The sequence below is a fragment of the Musca vetustissima genome, unplaced genomic scaffold, assembly GCF_032173495.1.
Source record: "Musca vetustissima isolate MV318-11 ecotype Yass unplaced genomic scaffold, APGP_CSIRO_Mvet_v1 utg1953, whole genome shotgun sequence".
NCBI lineage: Eukaryota > Metazoa > Arthropoda > Insecta > Diptera > Muscidae > Musca > Musca vetustissima.
Genome location: NW_026874867.1, coordinates 109409 through 125319, shown reverse-complemented (window position 1 = coordinate 125319; position 15911 = coordinate 109409). Strand labels below are relative to the sequence as shown.

The 15911-nt window shown below is 34.6% G+C and overlaps 1 protein-coding gene across 1 annotated transcript in view; it reads right to left on the bottom strand.

Annotated features, from left to right (window-relative positions):
* Positions 1 to 6414: 6414 nt before the first annotated feature.
* The window catches only part of LOC133337330 (streptococcal hemagglutinin-like), a 101143-nt gene continuing 91646 nt past the window's right edge, over positions 6415 to 15911 (bottom strand). The window contains exons 7-8 of the mRNA XM_061545567.1: positions 7846 to 8043; positions 6415 to 7674 (exon numbers count right to left, since the gene is read on the bottom strand). Of these exons, the coding sequence (XP_061401551.1) occupies positions 6415 to 7674; positions 7846 to 8043 (1458 nt within the window). The remainder of the gene's footprint in view (positions 7675 to 7845; positions 8044 to 15911) is intronic.

Sequence of the window (15911 nt, the reverse complement as noted above, 5' to 3'; positions counted from 1 at the left end):
TCACATGGTACGAAATTGTACAAAATTAAGTACTTTTTAGTACTTTTCGGATATTTATAGTTCGAATTTCCAAAAACCCGTTGATACATATATCCTACACTCAGCGACCACCAATCCAAATTTCAGAGTTCTAGCTCTATCGGTTCGTCAAATACAAATGGTATCACATTTAGTACTTTTTAGTACTTTTCGTACCGTTCTAGTACGAATTTCCAAAAACGCTTTTGTACATCTTCCTAACTTTACATCAGTGACCCACATTCCAAATTTCAGAATTCTAGCTCTTCCCGTTCGCCTAATACAAAGGGTACCATATTTGGTACATTTTAGTACTTTTCGTACCCTTCTAGTTCGAATTTCCAAAAACCCAGCCTTATCTCACGCCTACACACCAACACCAACCCACACTCAAAATTTCAAGCTTCTAGCTTTAGCCGTTTCGTCTGGGCGATGATCTGTCAGTCACTCACTCACTTAACACTAAGCTCTAATATATATATATAGATTAAATCAAAAAATACGTTTTATACAAAAAAAAAAAAAAAAAATGTCCTTTTTTATACCCTCCACCATAGTATGGAGGGTATATTAGTTTTGGTTTTCCGTTTGTAACGCATCGAAATACTCATTTCCGACCCTATAAAGTATATATATTCTTGATCAGCGTAAAATTCTAAGACTATTTATGCATGTCCGTCTGTCTGTTGTAATCACTCTAGCCTCTAAACGAATTGAGATAGAGCCTCAAAATTTCGCATAGAGTCGTCTTTTGTCTGCAGGCAGGTCAAGTTCGAAGATGGGCTATATCGGTCCACGTTTAGGCATAGCTCCCATATAAGGATACCCCCCAATTTTCGGTATTTTGAGGTTCTTGAGCGTGTTTTTCAACCGAATTCGCTGAAATTTGGTACTTTGAGTTCCTATTGTTCCCCACTAAAAATTATAAATATAGGTCCATTTTTTCGGACAGCCCCCATGTAAGGGTAACCCCAAAATTTTGGTATTTTGATGTTCTTGAGCGTGTTTTTCAACAGAATTCGCTGAAATTTGGTACTTTGAGTTCTTATTGGGTACCAAATAAACCTACTAAAAATTATAAATTTAGGTCAATATTTTCTGATACCCCCCATATAACGGTACCCCTCAATTTTCGGTATTTTGGGGTTCTTGATCGCGTTTTTCAACCGAATTCGCTGAAATTTGCTACATTGGGTTCCTATTGGGTACTAAATTTCTCTACAAAAAATTATGAATATAGGTCCACTTTTTCTGGTAGTCCCCATATAACGGTAGCTCCTATTTTTCAGTATTTTGGGGGTTTTGATCGTATTTTTCTTAATAGGTACCAAATCTCCCACAAAAAATTATGAATATAGATCCATTTTTTCGGATATCCCCCATATAAGGATACCCCCAATTTTCGGTATTTTGGGGTTCTTGAACGCGTTTATCAATCGAATTTGCTGCAATTTGGTATTTTGTAGTCGTATATGGTAACAAATCTCCCTACCAAAAATTATTAATATTCGCCCCCTTTTTGGGGTAGTCCCCATATAACCCCCTTTTTTTATATTAAAATAGTTATCTGATTTGTTACGCGTTTTAATTTTGGTTCTAAGACTCTGTTGTAATCAATTCACCTGCGGAGGATAGCGAGATAAAAAAATAGAACGTAAGGTTCGATAATGAACTAGACCTAGCCCCTGTGTGGAGGTACCAGAAGAAGTGGACCGATATTCCCCATCTTCGAATTTGAACTAAGTTTGGAAGAAATGGGGTCTAGAACCACTATTTCGATGAGGCACATTTTCATTGTGTTAAAGTGTATACACCGTCATTAGCTGTAAGGCTGGAGGTATAATTATCCATTAAAATTTTCTGAAATTTGTATTGTTGTTTACATTATGGTTTACATAATCCGTTTTTAGAAATGTCGGTATAGGTCCACTTTTTGACATGTTCCCTATATTTTCATTTCTAGTACCTGCCCGTATATCTATGGTGGAGGGTATCCAAAGTTCGGCCCGGCCGAACTTAACGCTTTTTCACTTGTTATTTTTATCATCTATTTTCATTTTCAAAATCTGATCTCCTTTTGGTATTAAAAATAGCAAACATATCCGTGGATAATGTAACCTCTAATATTTGGCATTTTAAAGCTTTTGGGCACGTTTTCATCTTAATCAGATGGGGTTGAAAATCTTACTCGATATTTTGTGGATTTTGGTTCTAATTTTATATTTTTGATTCATATTAGATTCGATATCTTTATTTTTGAAAAAGTTATTCGGCTTTTATTAACCTTGCGATTTTAGTTGGTTTAGTTTTGGCCACCAGTGTATATACATAAATAACAATTTTACATACCTACCCATGGTATAATAATAGAAGGTAACAGCAAGTGTTGTTGTACAAAAAACGATACAACAACCACATGGAAATTTGTTGTTGTAAGTTCTACTAGTGTCAACTCATTTGACAGAAAAATGTAAACAAACAAACAAATTGTCATCAAATTATTTTTATTTTGAAAATGAAATATTTTCGAATCCTCAAAATAAAAATTGAAAAACATGAATGAAAATCTATCAAATTTATATTTCTATCGCTTCCACATCTTTCCTATAATTGAGCCATTGCCATATATATGTGTAACACATATGAAAATGCTGGGAATAGCGAGTTATTCCTTGAAGAAAGATTTGCTTCCTCAAACTTTCCCAGCAGGCAGATTGAGTAAATTGAATACAAGAGCACATTTAATAAAGAACAATTTCAAATTGTATGCGTTCCCAATTTTCCTGTTGGGTGATTTTTAAAAACATAATTTGTCAAATTCATATTGACACTAGTATTACGTTGGAATCAAATCAGCTGGGATTTGCTGTTACCTTTTATAATTGTACCATGATACCTACCTATCAAGTTGGAGCACGAACTATTTGTTTTTGGCCTAAAAGTATGCTATAATTTTATTTACAAACCAAACAAAAAAATTGCCAGTTTTACAAAATCCATTTTAGTGTGGTCTTTCATTTTTAGGTATGAAAAACCGAATAGTAAGTATGGATTGGAAGATATTGACATTCAAATAACTCAGCGAATACTTAACCGATTTTTATAAATTTTACACCAATGGTCATTTTGTCTAATGAATACATACATGTCATGTTAGAGAAAATTCGTAATATGTATGTAAAAATTAAGGGTATACACGTCATAAAGGAGACGGCCCAAACAAGGAGCAAAACTTATCAAGCAACGAAGAAGCTATCTATAAACTTATTGAAATTAAATCGTCTGATGAAGAGACAAAGCGAATATTTAATGAATATTTAATCCACTTAGGACAAAGGTGAGCTTCGAAAACAGTCACCACATCGGAGAAGTTAGAACAAAATATTGATTGTGCCATACCAACATCAGAATCATTCCCAACGCCAGTTTGATATCCACCTTCTGCAAAAAAACGTAAATTTTATGCACTCAAGAGGATTGGAACTATCTCGCAATTTTCTTCTTGACAATCTTGTAGAAGTTCTTTGTTGCTCTCTGACAATAGCAACATCCTCTAAATATGCTCTAAGTATAATACTATTCATTTTTTTCGTTTCAATTCATTTTTTCTTTTTCATTATTTCGTAAAACACAAACACTTGAAATTTGCGCAAACAAATAAGGGTACACAAAGTATGAAAAAGACCCACAGTTGATTAGAAGGAGATGCCATATTCCAAAAATTTTACTCCTACATTTTCGACGATTGGAGGATTTTTCTCTCGAGCGAAATGCTTTCCGTAGGAATAGAATTTCTCCAACATTTTGACGATTGGGATGTATGAGAACATAGTCCAAATATAAAATTCCGTCCCACTTGCGAACTTTTTAAGATTTTCGAAACATTTTTTCACCGTAGTAACAGTAATTTGGCATTCCGCATTTTTGAATGTTGACACAACGCCTCCATACAATTTCGTTACTTGTAATTTCGCATTCAGAGTTTCAGGTCAATCTCTTGAGGGAAGACCATTAATATGGCATCTGGTGCTCAATATAAGTCGCAAATACAGGGAAAACATTTCCTTTCACATTCCTTTTAAAGGTCCTTGGGCATGAGTCTGCATGTACTCAAAGCTTACTCACGGAACAAAAAGGCCACAGTAAAAAAACAGATTTTTGAACATTAAATAATGATTTAAATTATATGTAGTTATTTTATTTGAATTGAAATATATACATACATACTTATATCTAAAATAATAGAGCGTTAACTTATGTTTATTTATATAATTGAGCTGTTTTAAAATCAATTTTTTTATATACACACAGGTATTTTATTTTAATGATTATTATTTATTTTTAATTGCATTTGACTTACTAATTTGTTATTGGTTTTTGTATTGATTTGTATGTATATCGTATACTTTTTTTAGATTATTTTCAGATTTTTCAAATTATCACATGAAATGTTAAGATTTTTTATTTGTTTTTGTTATAATTTTTTTTTCATATTATGGTATATTCTTTTTCGTTAGCCCTATTATAGTATTAGATGATAGTTTTTTATTATAATGAATATTTTCATTGTTTTAAGTTTCTTGTATGGCCTCATTAAGGATTTTATAATTTTCAAGCGTCAATTTTCTTTTTATATATTTTACATTTGCTAATTTACATTGGAGTTTACAATATTGTTATTATTAATAATTATACAATTAAAGGAAATAATTTTATCATGTTATACTTTTTTATATATTTGTTATCAAGGGTAACGTTTTAGTTGTTTGATTATAAAATGAAATAGAAAATAATGACAAAAAAAATTAAAACATATATTTTTTGAAATTTATTTATAATTCCAGACCTATGACGAAGAATCTCGAATGCGATCGATTGGCTCCTCTTTTAAATGTAATCAATTTTTGTTCTCAATAAAATTACCAACAATATCCATCATTGCTACTGAAGTAGTTGCCTCTAAAATTGAATTTATTTGTTCCTCATCATCATCATCGTCAAATTATGTATAAAATACAAATTAAACACAAATATTTTTTTAAATTTATTTATAATTTTCAAATTTTTCTGATGCTATTAATATAGAAGGCGTGGATTTTTTAAATCTTCCACAATGCCTTAAGTCGTGTTTTTTTTTAAGAATTTGTAAAGCCTTCCACAAGACCTTAAGGCGTGGATTTTTTAAAGAATTTTTGAAACCTTCCACAAGGCCGTAAGACGGAGATTTTTTTAAATCTTTCACAATGCCTTAGATAATTTTTAAAGTCATCCGCAAGGCCTCAAGGCATGGAATTTGAAAAAAATTTTGAAATCTTCCGCAAGGCCTTAAAACCTGGATTTTTAGAGAAATTCTAAAACATTCCACAAGGCCTTAAGACGTGGATTTTTTGAGAACCATTAGCAAGGCCTTAAGGCGTCGAGTTTTGAAAAAAATTTTAAAACATTCCACAAAGCCTTAAGACGTGGGTTTTTTAAAGAATTTTTAAAACCTTCACTATGCCTTAAGGCGTGGATTTTTTAAGAATTTTTAAAACCTTCCGCAAGGACTTAAGGCGTGGGTTTTTTAAAGAATTTTTACAACCTTCACAAGGCCTTTAGGCGTGGAGTTTCTAAAGATTTTTTAAAATCTTCCACAAGGCCTTAAGGCGTGGATTTTTAAAACCTTCCACAAGGCCTTGAGGCGTGGATTATTTAACGAATTTTTAAAACCTTCCACAAGGCCTTGAGGCGTGGATTATTTAACGAATTTTTAAAACCTTCCACAAGGCCCTAAGGCTTGGATATTTTTAAGAATTTTTAAAACCTTCCACAAGGCCTTAAGGCGTGGATTTTTTAAAGAATTTTTTAAACCTTCACAAGGCCTTTTAGACATATAATTGTGCAGCGGATTTAGGCCACCGCGAGCATACCTCAGTAATCGGAGGAAATTAGAATCGATGGAACTACTTGAAGTCGACCATGTCGTAGTAAATAGGCAATCCATTTAGCGCAACTGAATCCGATTAACTGTCGCCTCTTGCACGACCTGTTAATTGGATAATGTTACGCACTTTGACAGTTAATCGAGACATCAGAAACAAGTGATCCACAAAATATCCAAATCTAAATTATTGGTCTCTTCCAGAACTATTCCCCAATCAATAGAAATTGATTCTGACTCTTTAAAAAATACATAAATAAACAAAAATATCTTCCAATTATTTTACAATATACCTTAAATATCTATTTAACACTTAACATAGTGCATACGAAATATAGCAGTATCTATTTTATTATTTCAAAATAATTTTTGGCACAAAATTTGTTTTTGTTTTTTTTTTTCTTGTTGTGGATTATTTGTTTTGTTTTGGACTGGAAGATCTTTTTCAAAATGATTTTTTTCGATTTCATTAAATTTTAAATTTCTTGCATTTCAGTATCATCAGCATTATCATTTACAACGGAAGAGGCGGCCGAAGGCGGCGAGGAAGAGGAGGAGCAGGCCGATGATGAAGAATCTCGAATGCGATCGGTTGTCTGCTCTTTTAAATGTAATCCATTTTTGTTCTCAATAAAATTATCATCAATATCCATCATGGCGGCAGAAGTAGTTGCCTCTAAATTAGAATTTATTTGTTCCTTATCATCCTCATCATTGTCGGCTTTTGCTCGATATTCTGTATCATCAGAATCATCTAGCAAATCACTCGGTATTTTAGATTGTTGAGGACTGCCATCTTTATTTTGTCCATTCGCGAGAGGTGGTGGCGTAGAAGTTGAGACAACATTGCCCAGTTTTTTTGTGGTCACTGTGGTGTCCTTTGTTTCCTTGTGTTCGGCTTTCATCAATGACGTTGTCGCCTGCTGAAGTTTTTCACTTTTGCTGGTGGCTTTAGACTTTTTGGACAAAGCCGCCGCTGTACCTTCCATCCCATTCAATTTGTTGGCCACGGCTAAAGCATTTGATATTTTCGATGCGGCCAATTTACTTTCAAAATCCATTTCGCCATAATGTGGACTTTGTTGGCCACCTTGTTGCTGTTGTTGTTGCTGGGCGGCAGCAGCGGCACGTAACAATGTTAATTGTAACTCGCGATGTTGTGGCGATTCCTCCAGTTTGATTTCGAGTTTTTCAGTCTGTTCCAGGGGTGCTGCAGGCTCAACCGTTAATGGAATAGCATGATGATGATGCGGTATGGCAGCATGATGACGATGGTGATGATGGCCACGCTGGTGGTGATGATGATGATGATGATGATGATGGTTGTGATGGCTGTTGTGCAATTGTTTATTGTTAGCTGATGCCGGACTGGGGCCATTCTTGTTATCCATTACTGCATTTGTATTATTTGCTAATTTGCCAGGAGCAGCAGCAGCACCAACGCCAGTTGTTGCAATCTGACCTGAAGCAGCTTGTAATGCATGTTGTAAACTACTACTACTAGTAGTAGTGCCGCCAGTGGCTTGCTGCTCATGCTTTGCCGAACCTGTAGCACTTTTTGAGGTTTTCTCCAGCAGAGCATTCAATTGTTTTTTGATTTTTGTCGCTTGTTTAGCGGTTAATTTTGCACTTAATTCATTTGCAATGTTGCGTTTACCTTCGGCATTAGCTGATGTTGCTGCTGGCTCACCACCGCTATTGCAGCTATTTCTTGTGCCATTGATGTGAGCATTTTTCTTTGTTGTTGCCAAGGCGGTGGATGATGAGGACGATGATGATGTCGTTGTTGTTAAAATCGCATCAGTGTTTGCGGTCATCAATGGTCCATTTGATGATGTTGCTGCCACTGATTTGCCATTTGCTGTAATGTTGTTACTCTCCATTGTTGTTGGGGATGATATTGGTGCTGTAGAGGATGATGTTGTTGTAGCCACCGCCGGTGTTGCTGTTACCGATGAGGTCGTCATCGATGATGTACTACTATTTGTTGTGGCTGTTGTCGTTGTTTTGCCCGAATTGGCGGATTTAACCTCAGCCGCCTCAGAGTTAGTAACATTATCTTGCCTTTTCCATTTGGTTCGGCGATTTTGAAACCATATTTTAACCTAAAAAGAAAAAAAAACAATAGAAAGAAAAAATAAGTAAAGAGCTTTAATTACGAAATTTTAATGAATATATTTTAAGGAGCTATATTAAAACCAGTGAGCGGAGCAGTATAGTCGGACGGGGCCGACCATACGATACCCTACACAACTACCACGAACTCTAATTTTCTGAAGATGTTTATTTCGAGTCTGAGTAATATTTCCTGATATTTGCCCCCTCTTGTCCAATTAGAGGTCAACAACACCTCTTCCTTACTTTTTTCGAATGTTCCGTACAGTCCTTCTAATTACTTGTCCAGATTACCTTCACGGTGGGTTGTGTTGTGATTTTCGGATTATACTCGACTCGAAAACACACAAAAAATTAAGTTTTCGGTCCATTTCATCCCAAAATTTTAATCTGATCATCACCGAAAATGGTAGGCGTTGTTCTCGATCATAACTGGAACTTCATGAAAAATTTTAAAGCCATCAGCACGATATTTCCCCCTCTAATGTGGTAATGGGTTACTAAATAATATCTGAAAACGTAAGCACCTGTAAATATTTGACTGTAACTTCCACATCTGAGTAGATACATCACTATATTTGGTATCAATTTAAAGGCCAACCACTCCTCTTGGATATGCTATCAACTCCTCGGGTCTACATCCTCCAGGAGTAAATATATATGCCATAGAATACAAATTTTGTCATTTTTCACACAAAAGTCAGGGTCCATTTGACCCGCTAAATATTGACCGATCTTTATCAAAACATGCATGCTTATTCTCTAGCCCGATCCCCTTCTCCATGCAAAAATTCGCGGTGTTTGGGTCATAATTGCGGCCTCTGGAGCGACCAGAAAAACCGACAAAAATAATGTTTTTGGTCCATTTCATCCCCTAAATATTAACCGATCTTTTCCAAAAACAATAGGGGTCTTCATTGGCCAGAACCCATTCTACATGCAAAATTTCGTGAAGATTGGTCCATAACTGTGGCCTGTATCGTGTTTACAATTTATAATGGACAGACGGACGGACGGACGGACGGACGGACACACATGTCTAGATCGACTCAGCTAGTCGAGATATGACGATCGGTATACTTAAAGGTGGGTCTAGGACCAATATTTCGCGGCGTTACAAACATTTGGGGCTGCACAAAGCTATAATACCCTGACAACATAGTTGTGTAGGGTATAAATATATTTGGTTTCCAGAGTCCCTAAAAAAATCTGAATCTGAAGTATTAAGTCTTTAGGGACTTTATACAAGATCTGTAGGGAGTCTTTCTAGTAATATGATGGTTAAGTCCACGGTTATTGGGGTGACTTGACAAAAGCGGGTACCTCGTCGACATATAGCTAACTAATGCTTCTGAGGCAAGAAGTCGTTGACGTGGATATGGATGACGTATCACTATGGTTACACCTATGGAGACCGCTAAATAATCGAATTCAGCATGAAAGGGCAGATGTAAAATGTAATCCATTTTTGTTCTCAATAAAATTATCATCAATATCCATGAAATACACATATTGTGAGTTATCTATCTGCGGTGAACACTCTCTACCTACCACTTCCCTTTTAAATGTAATTAATTTTTGTTCTCAATAAAATTATCATCAATTATCCGGGGCCAAGTAGTGACCACTAAATCACTAAACTTTATATTTTACCATACCACCATGGACCTAGCAAAAACCAAAATCACAACAAGCTGAAAACGTTCGAAATTGAAAACGTATTTTATAGTTCATAGATCTGAAGCTCAGGGAATCATTATAGAAGTTCTGAGATCTGAAGTTGAAGTATTGAGACTTTATACATCATATTTCTCTAGCGATTTTCCCACTCATTTGTAGAAAGTATATAGATGCATTTTTTTCTTTCATAACTTTCCTTTCAGATATAATCTCAGCGAAGCTATCATTTCCAATTTTCCTCACCACTCTTACACAAAAAATGTATTTCTAATTTATGACTTCATCAATTTTCTGAACTATTTATAATTCACAAACTTTTAATAGGGCGAGAGATACAAAATTTATATTTACAGGCGATGCCGTTCGTGTCGTCCAAAGTATTTTGTAACTCATCGTTAATTAACATAACACGAATCATTAAAAATTTATCAATCGTTACGCATTAACACGCAATTTGCAATTTTGGCAAGAAAATTCATCATCACATCGTCATCCGCAGTATTGACGTAGTTGCTCAGCAGTAAAATTAAAGAGCTTGTTTTCCGAATCTAATAAGATGTCAGCAGGTTTTGGGGATGAGATCGACGAGGCAGAATTAAGATTCCACACCGACATGTCGACGCTTCCGTGGCAAAAAGCGAAGATGAAATACCACGTTCACGTCGACAGGTTACAAGCTTCCGAGTCATGAAGCCATAGAGGCGGATATGAATAACGTCATCAGTACCTCATGGTTAATAGGGTAACCGAGGTGACTCCTCGGACTCAAGAAGAATGACATCCACAGGTGGTAAGCTGATACATTCATGGATGAGTTCCCCTTAAGAAAAATTAAAGAAAAGCATTCGACAAGAAGTTATACTTCTCGTCGACAGATGGAATACTGATGCTTCCTAGGCATGAAATCATTGAAGTGGATGTATATTCTGAAGAGTTCCCCATTGCTAAAATTTAATATTCACTACCATCAACTACCAAATGCGCTAATATTAAAGAAACTTCTGGAAAGAAGTTATACCGAAGGGTGATGAATTTCTGTATCCGAACGGAATACGAATATCATCACTGACAAGGAATGCACCTGGAAGTCCACCAGAATCTACGCCTGTAGCCCGAGTACTGCTGCAAAATTGTTTTTGAAATACCTTCGGAGCTATATGAGTGGAAAACAAGTTAATTTTAAAGGAATATTAAAAACGTCAGGTGAAGATTTTTACTGGGGGAAACTCTAAAACCCGACGACAGAACTGCAGATGAGTTATTTCGACCTCAAATGTTATCAGTTTGTAAGAAGAAAGACTGTCTCCGATGTGGAAGAAACAATGAGGCTGATGATGAAGAATGGAGTACGAGATCGGTTTGCTCCTGTTTTAAATGTAATCCATTTTTGTTCTCAATAAAATGATCATCAATACAAAGCTGCAGGAAAAGATTGTTTACTGTGGAAGCTCTAAAAGCCAACGACAGAACCGCAGATGAGTTATCGTATCAGTTTGGAGGAAGAAAAACTGTCTCCGAAGTGGAAGAAACAACCAGGCCGATGATGAAGAATGGAGTACGAGGTCAATTAGCTCCTGCTTTAAATGTAATCAATTTTTGTTCTCAATAAAAAAGAATATTTTGATGGCATCTACAAGGTATAGATTTTTTTATAAAATATTTCTCAAAAGACCTACAAGAAGTAGATTTTTTAAAGAATATTTTTAAAGGACAAGGTGTAGATTCACTAATAAAATGTTTAAAATAACATCTTTAATAAAAAATGTTTTCTATTAATTATTTAAAATATTTTTATATTTCATCATCAATCCCATTTGTCAAGTAAATGGTGTATATCCGTATGTATGTATGTGTGTGTTTTTACGAAAATATCTGCCATGAATTATGAGTTATTAAAAGAACAAGGTGTCTAAATTCCCCCCAACAGTTGATTTGCTGTACGACCTGTCATTCTTCGAACCATTTCAAAAAAAAAAAAACTTACAAAATATCGCACATTCTCAATAAGAAATATGGTCTCGTGAATATGAGGGCATATCACTTAACACATTTACAAAATAGTTGGGTGTTTGTGCTTATATTCCATAGGGATTGATGGACTCATTTCATTCGATGGCAAGATAAATGTCTATTTTTGTGAGTACCTTGAAGATGACGACGGATGGTGTTGTTTGGGTTTTTTGGGAGGAAGAAGTATATTTCATAGTTGTGAATAATGTTTTTTTTCATTTCATATTTTCTTTTTTAAGTATTTCAATTTCTTTTTTTCTAGTTTCTGTTTTTCATCATGGGTAATGGGCATTCAATAGAGTCAATTTTTCATGGGTCCACAGTTGAGGAAGTAAGCAAGCAGGCAGGCACCAGCACTAATTAAGTGCGTGATTTAAATAGACATTATTTGGATTGCATGCAACATTGGCAAGATGTGTTGTGCAGCAGTAGGATGGGAAGATGGGGGATATGTGTGTGAGAGAGTTGGGGGCATGTTTGTATTGAAAACATATGGTGGGGATGCGTGCTTGAGTGCATTCGGATATCTATGGGAAGTGGTTAAGCACGTCATCGATTTTTTATAGAATATATTTTAGAGGACCTACAAAGCGTAGATTTTATAAGAAATATTTATTAAAGTACCTACAAGGCGTAGATTTCTTAAAGGACCTTCAAGGCGTAGACTTTTTAAAGAATATTTTTTAAAGAACCTACAAGGCGTAGATTTCTTAAAGAACCTTCAAGGCGTAGACTTTTTAAAAAATATTTTTTAAAGAACCTACAAGGCGTAGATTTCTTAAAGAACCTTCAAGGCGTAGACTTTTTAAAGAATATTTTTTAAAGAACCTACAAGGCGTAGATTTGCTGAAGAATATTTTTTAAAGAACCTACAAGGCGTAGATTTGCTGAAGAATATTTCTTAAAGGACATTTAAGGCGTATATTTTGTAATGTATATATTCAAAGAACACCAAATGCGTAGAATTTTTAAATAATATTTTTCTAAGGACCTACAATACATAGATTTTTTAAAAAATATTTTTAAAAGATCCTACAAATTGGCCCACATTTAGATATAGCTCCAGATCGCTCCAAATTTAGATATTGCTCCCACATATATTTTCGTCAGAATTGTTTAAAGGACCAAAATTGAAATCCGTATATTTTTTCCATACCATTTCCTTTTATTTTAAATTTACCCTCAATCTGCTACCGACAACCAACTATTCGTTTCAATCACACATGACGGCACCATTCACACTTGTTTTAAATCTTTGTGTTTTTTCAAAATTTTGAAAAATATTCAAAATTTGTATTTGCTTCATATATTTCACTTATTTCAAAATAGATCAGAAAAAAAAACTAAAAAACACAAAATGTTCTAACACATCTTGACAGACATTCGTCATTCACATTATCTCATTAAGTTGATTTGAAATTTGGTTGTTGTTGTTTTTTAGTTAGAGAAGAAACTGTCTGTTTGGAAAATCTATTTTTTCACAATTTCCTCCCAATATTTATGATGTGATTGCTACTTGATCTGTTTTTCATCTCAGCCTGCCTGCCTGAGCGACAGACACCCAGGCAGGCTATCATCATTCTACAGGAAATGTATTTCATGCTGTGGTGGTAATTTTTATGCTTTTAATTGTTGTTGAGGAAAAAAACAACAACAACACCTCTAAATTTTCTTGTGTCGCTTTACTAATTAACGCAAAAGATTTTGTGAAAAAATATATTTTTCAAATATTTATTTTAGGTGTTTGAAGAACGCTGGTGGAAGGGGAGGGAGAGGTTGGTCTATGTACATGACAGGAATACTTTATAGTTAAGTGTTGTTGTGGTACATTGGTCGAGTTGTTTTCTTAAATAGGGGACTATTAATGATATTCTCAATTTGTAGCACACAATTGGTTTTTAGTCAAGAGGCTAATTGCCAAAAAAAATGTTTGGAAATAAATTATATTTATTGGTAATGATTTTTTGGTAAGGTAAATACTTTCAAAAGAGAGAGGAGATACTTAAATCCAAGTAAAAACCAATTAAAGTGTTGTTAATTTCATTATAACAAACTACCAAACTACAGATAATCAGGATGAAATATTAGGATATGATATTGGTCCTTTGAAAAATAATCTTTAAAAACTCTGCACCTTGTAGGTCCTTTGAAAAATAACGTTTAAAAAATCTGCGCCTTGTAAGTCCTTTGAAAAATAATCTTGAAATAATCTACACCTTGTAGGTCCTTTATAATATTTAATAAATCTACGCCTTGTAGGTCCTATGAAAAATATTCTTAAAAAATCTACGCCTTTGAAAAAATATTCTTTAACAAATCTACGCCTTGTAGGTCCTACGAAAAATATTCTTTAAAAAATGTAAGCCTTGTAGGTTATTTAAAAAATATTCTTTAAACCAGTAAGGAAAGTAGTAAAGTCCGACGGGACCGACTATATGATACCCTTCACCACTATGAGTATATTAAACAGATGCATCCGAATAGACGTCGCATTTTTAAATTGGATTATCTAAAATAAGTGACCTTTATCTAAATGTAAATCGATTTAAAGCAAATATCTATCGTACACCCGTTGAATATTTGGAACCCAATTAACACGAAGTCGGTCGGAAATATTTATAGGCTCGGACGAAACTATATATGGGAGCTATTTCTAAATATGAACCGATTTTCTCGAAACTTAGCACACATCACTCTAGGCCTAATTCATTACGCTATGCCAAAATTCGTGCTAATCGAAAGATATATAGGGTCTTTGGTGCACCATTTACCTTAAATCGGACGAAAATATATATGGAGCTGCATCTAAATCTGAAGCGATTTTCGCGAAACTTAACACACATCATTCTAGACATAATTCATTACGCTGTGCCAAATTTCGTGCAAATCGAAAGATATATAGGGAATTTCGTTCACCATTTACCTAAAATCAGACGAAAATATATATGGGAGCTATATATAAATCTGAACCGATTTTCAGGAAAGTTAACACACATCATTCTTGACTTAATTCAGTACGCTATGCCAAATTTCGTGCAAATCGAAAGATATATAGGGACTTTGGTACACCATTTACATTAAATCGCACGAAAATATATATGGGAGCTATATCAAAATCTGAATCGATTTTCACGAAACTTAACACACATCATTCTGGACATAATTCGTTACGCTGTGCCAAATTTCGTGCTAATCGTAAGATATATAGGGACTTTGGTTCACCATTTACATAAAATCGGACGAAAATGTATATGGGAGCTATATCAAAATCTGAACCGATTTTCATGAAACTCAGCACACATCACTCTAGGCCTAATTAATTACGCTATGTCAAATTTCATGCAAATCGAAAGATATATAGGGACTTTGGTGAACCATTTACATTAAATTGGACGAAAATATATATGGGAGCTATATCAAAATCTGAATCGATTTTCACGAAACTTAACACACATCATTCTGGACATAATTCTTTACGCTGTGCCAAATTTCGTGCTAATCGTAAGATATATAGGGACTTTGGTTCACCATTTACATTAAATCGCACGAAAATATATATGGGAGCTATATCAAAATCTGAATCGATTTTCACGAAACTTAGCACACATCATTCTGGGCATAATTCATTACGCTGTGCCAAATTTCGTGCAAATCGAAAGATATATAGACTTATAGACTTTGGTACACCATTTACATTAAATCGGACGAAAATGTATAAGGGAGCTATATCTAAATCTGAATGGATTTTCACGAAACTTAACACGCATAATTATAGACCTTATTCAGTGCTCTATGCCAAATTTCGTGCAAAGCAAAGATATATAGGGTCTTTGGTGTACCATTTACATTAAATCGGACGAAAATATATATGGGAGCTATATCTAAATCTGAACCGATTTTTCCCAATTTCAATAGGGTTCGTCCTTGGCCAAATAAGTGACCTATGCCAAATTTCATCCAATTCGGATCATAAATGCGACCTGTACTTTGTTTACAATTTAACATAGACAGACAGACGGGCGGACGGACATGCATAAGTCGACTTAGAAAGTGATTCTATGCATATTATCAAAAGGAACTACGTGTCTATCTCGTTTCCTTTTGCCTGTCACAAACATATGCACAAAGACATAATACCCGATACCACAGTGTGGTGAAGGGTATAAAA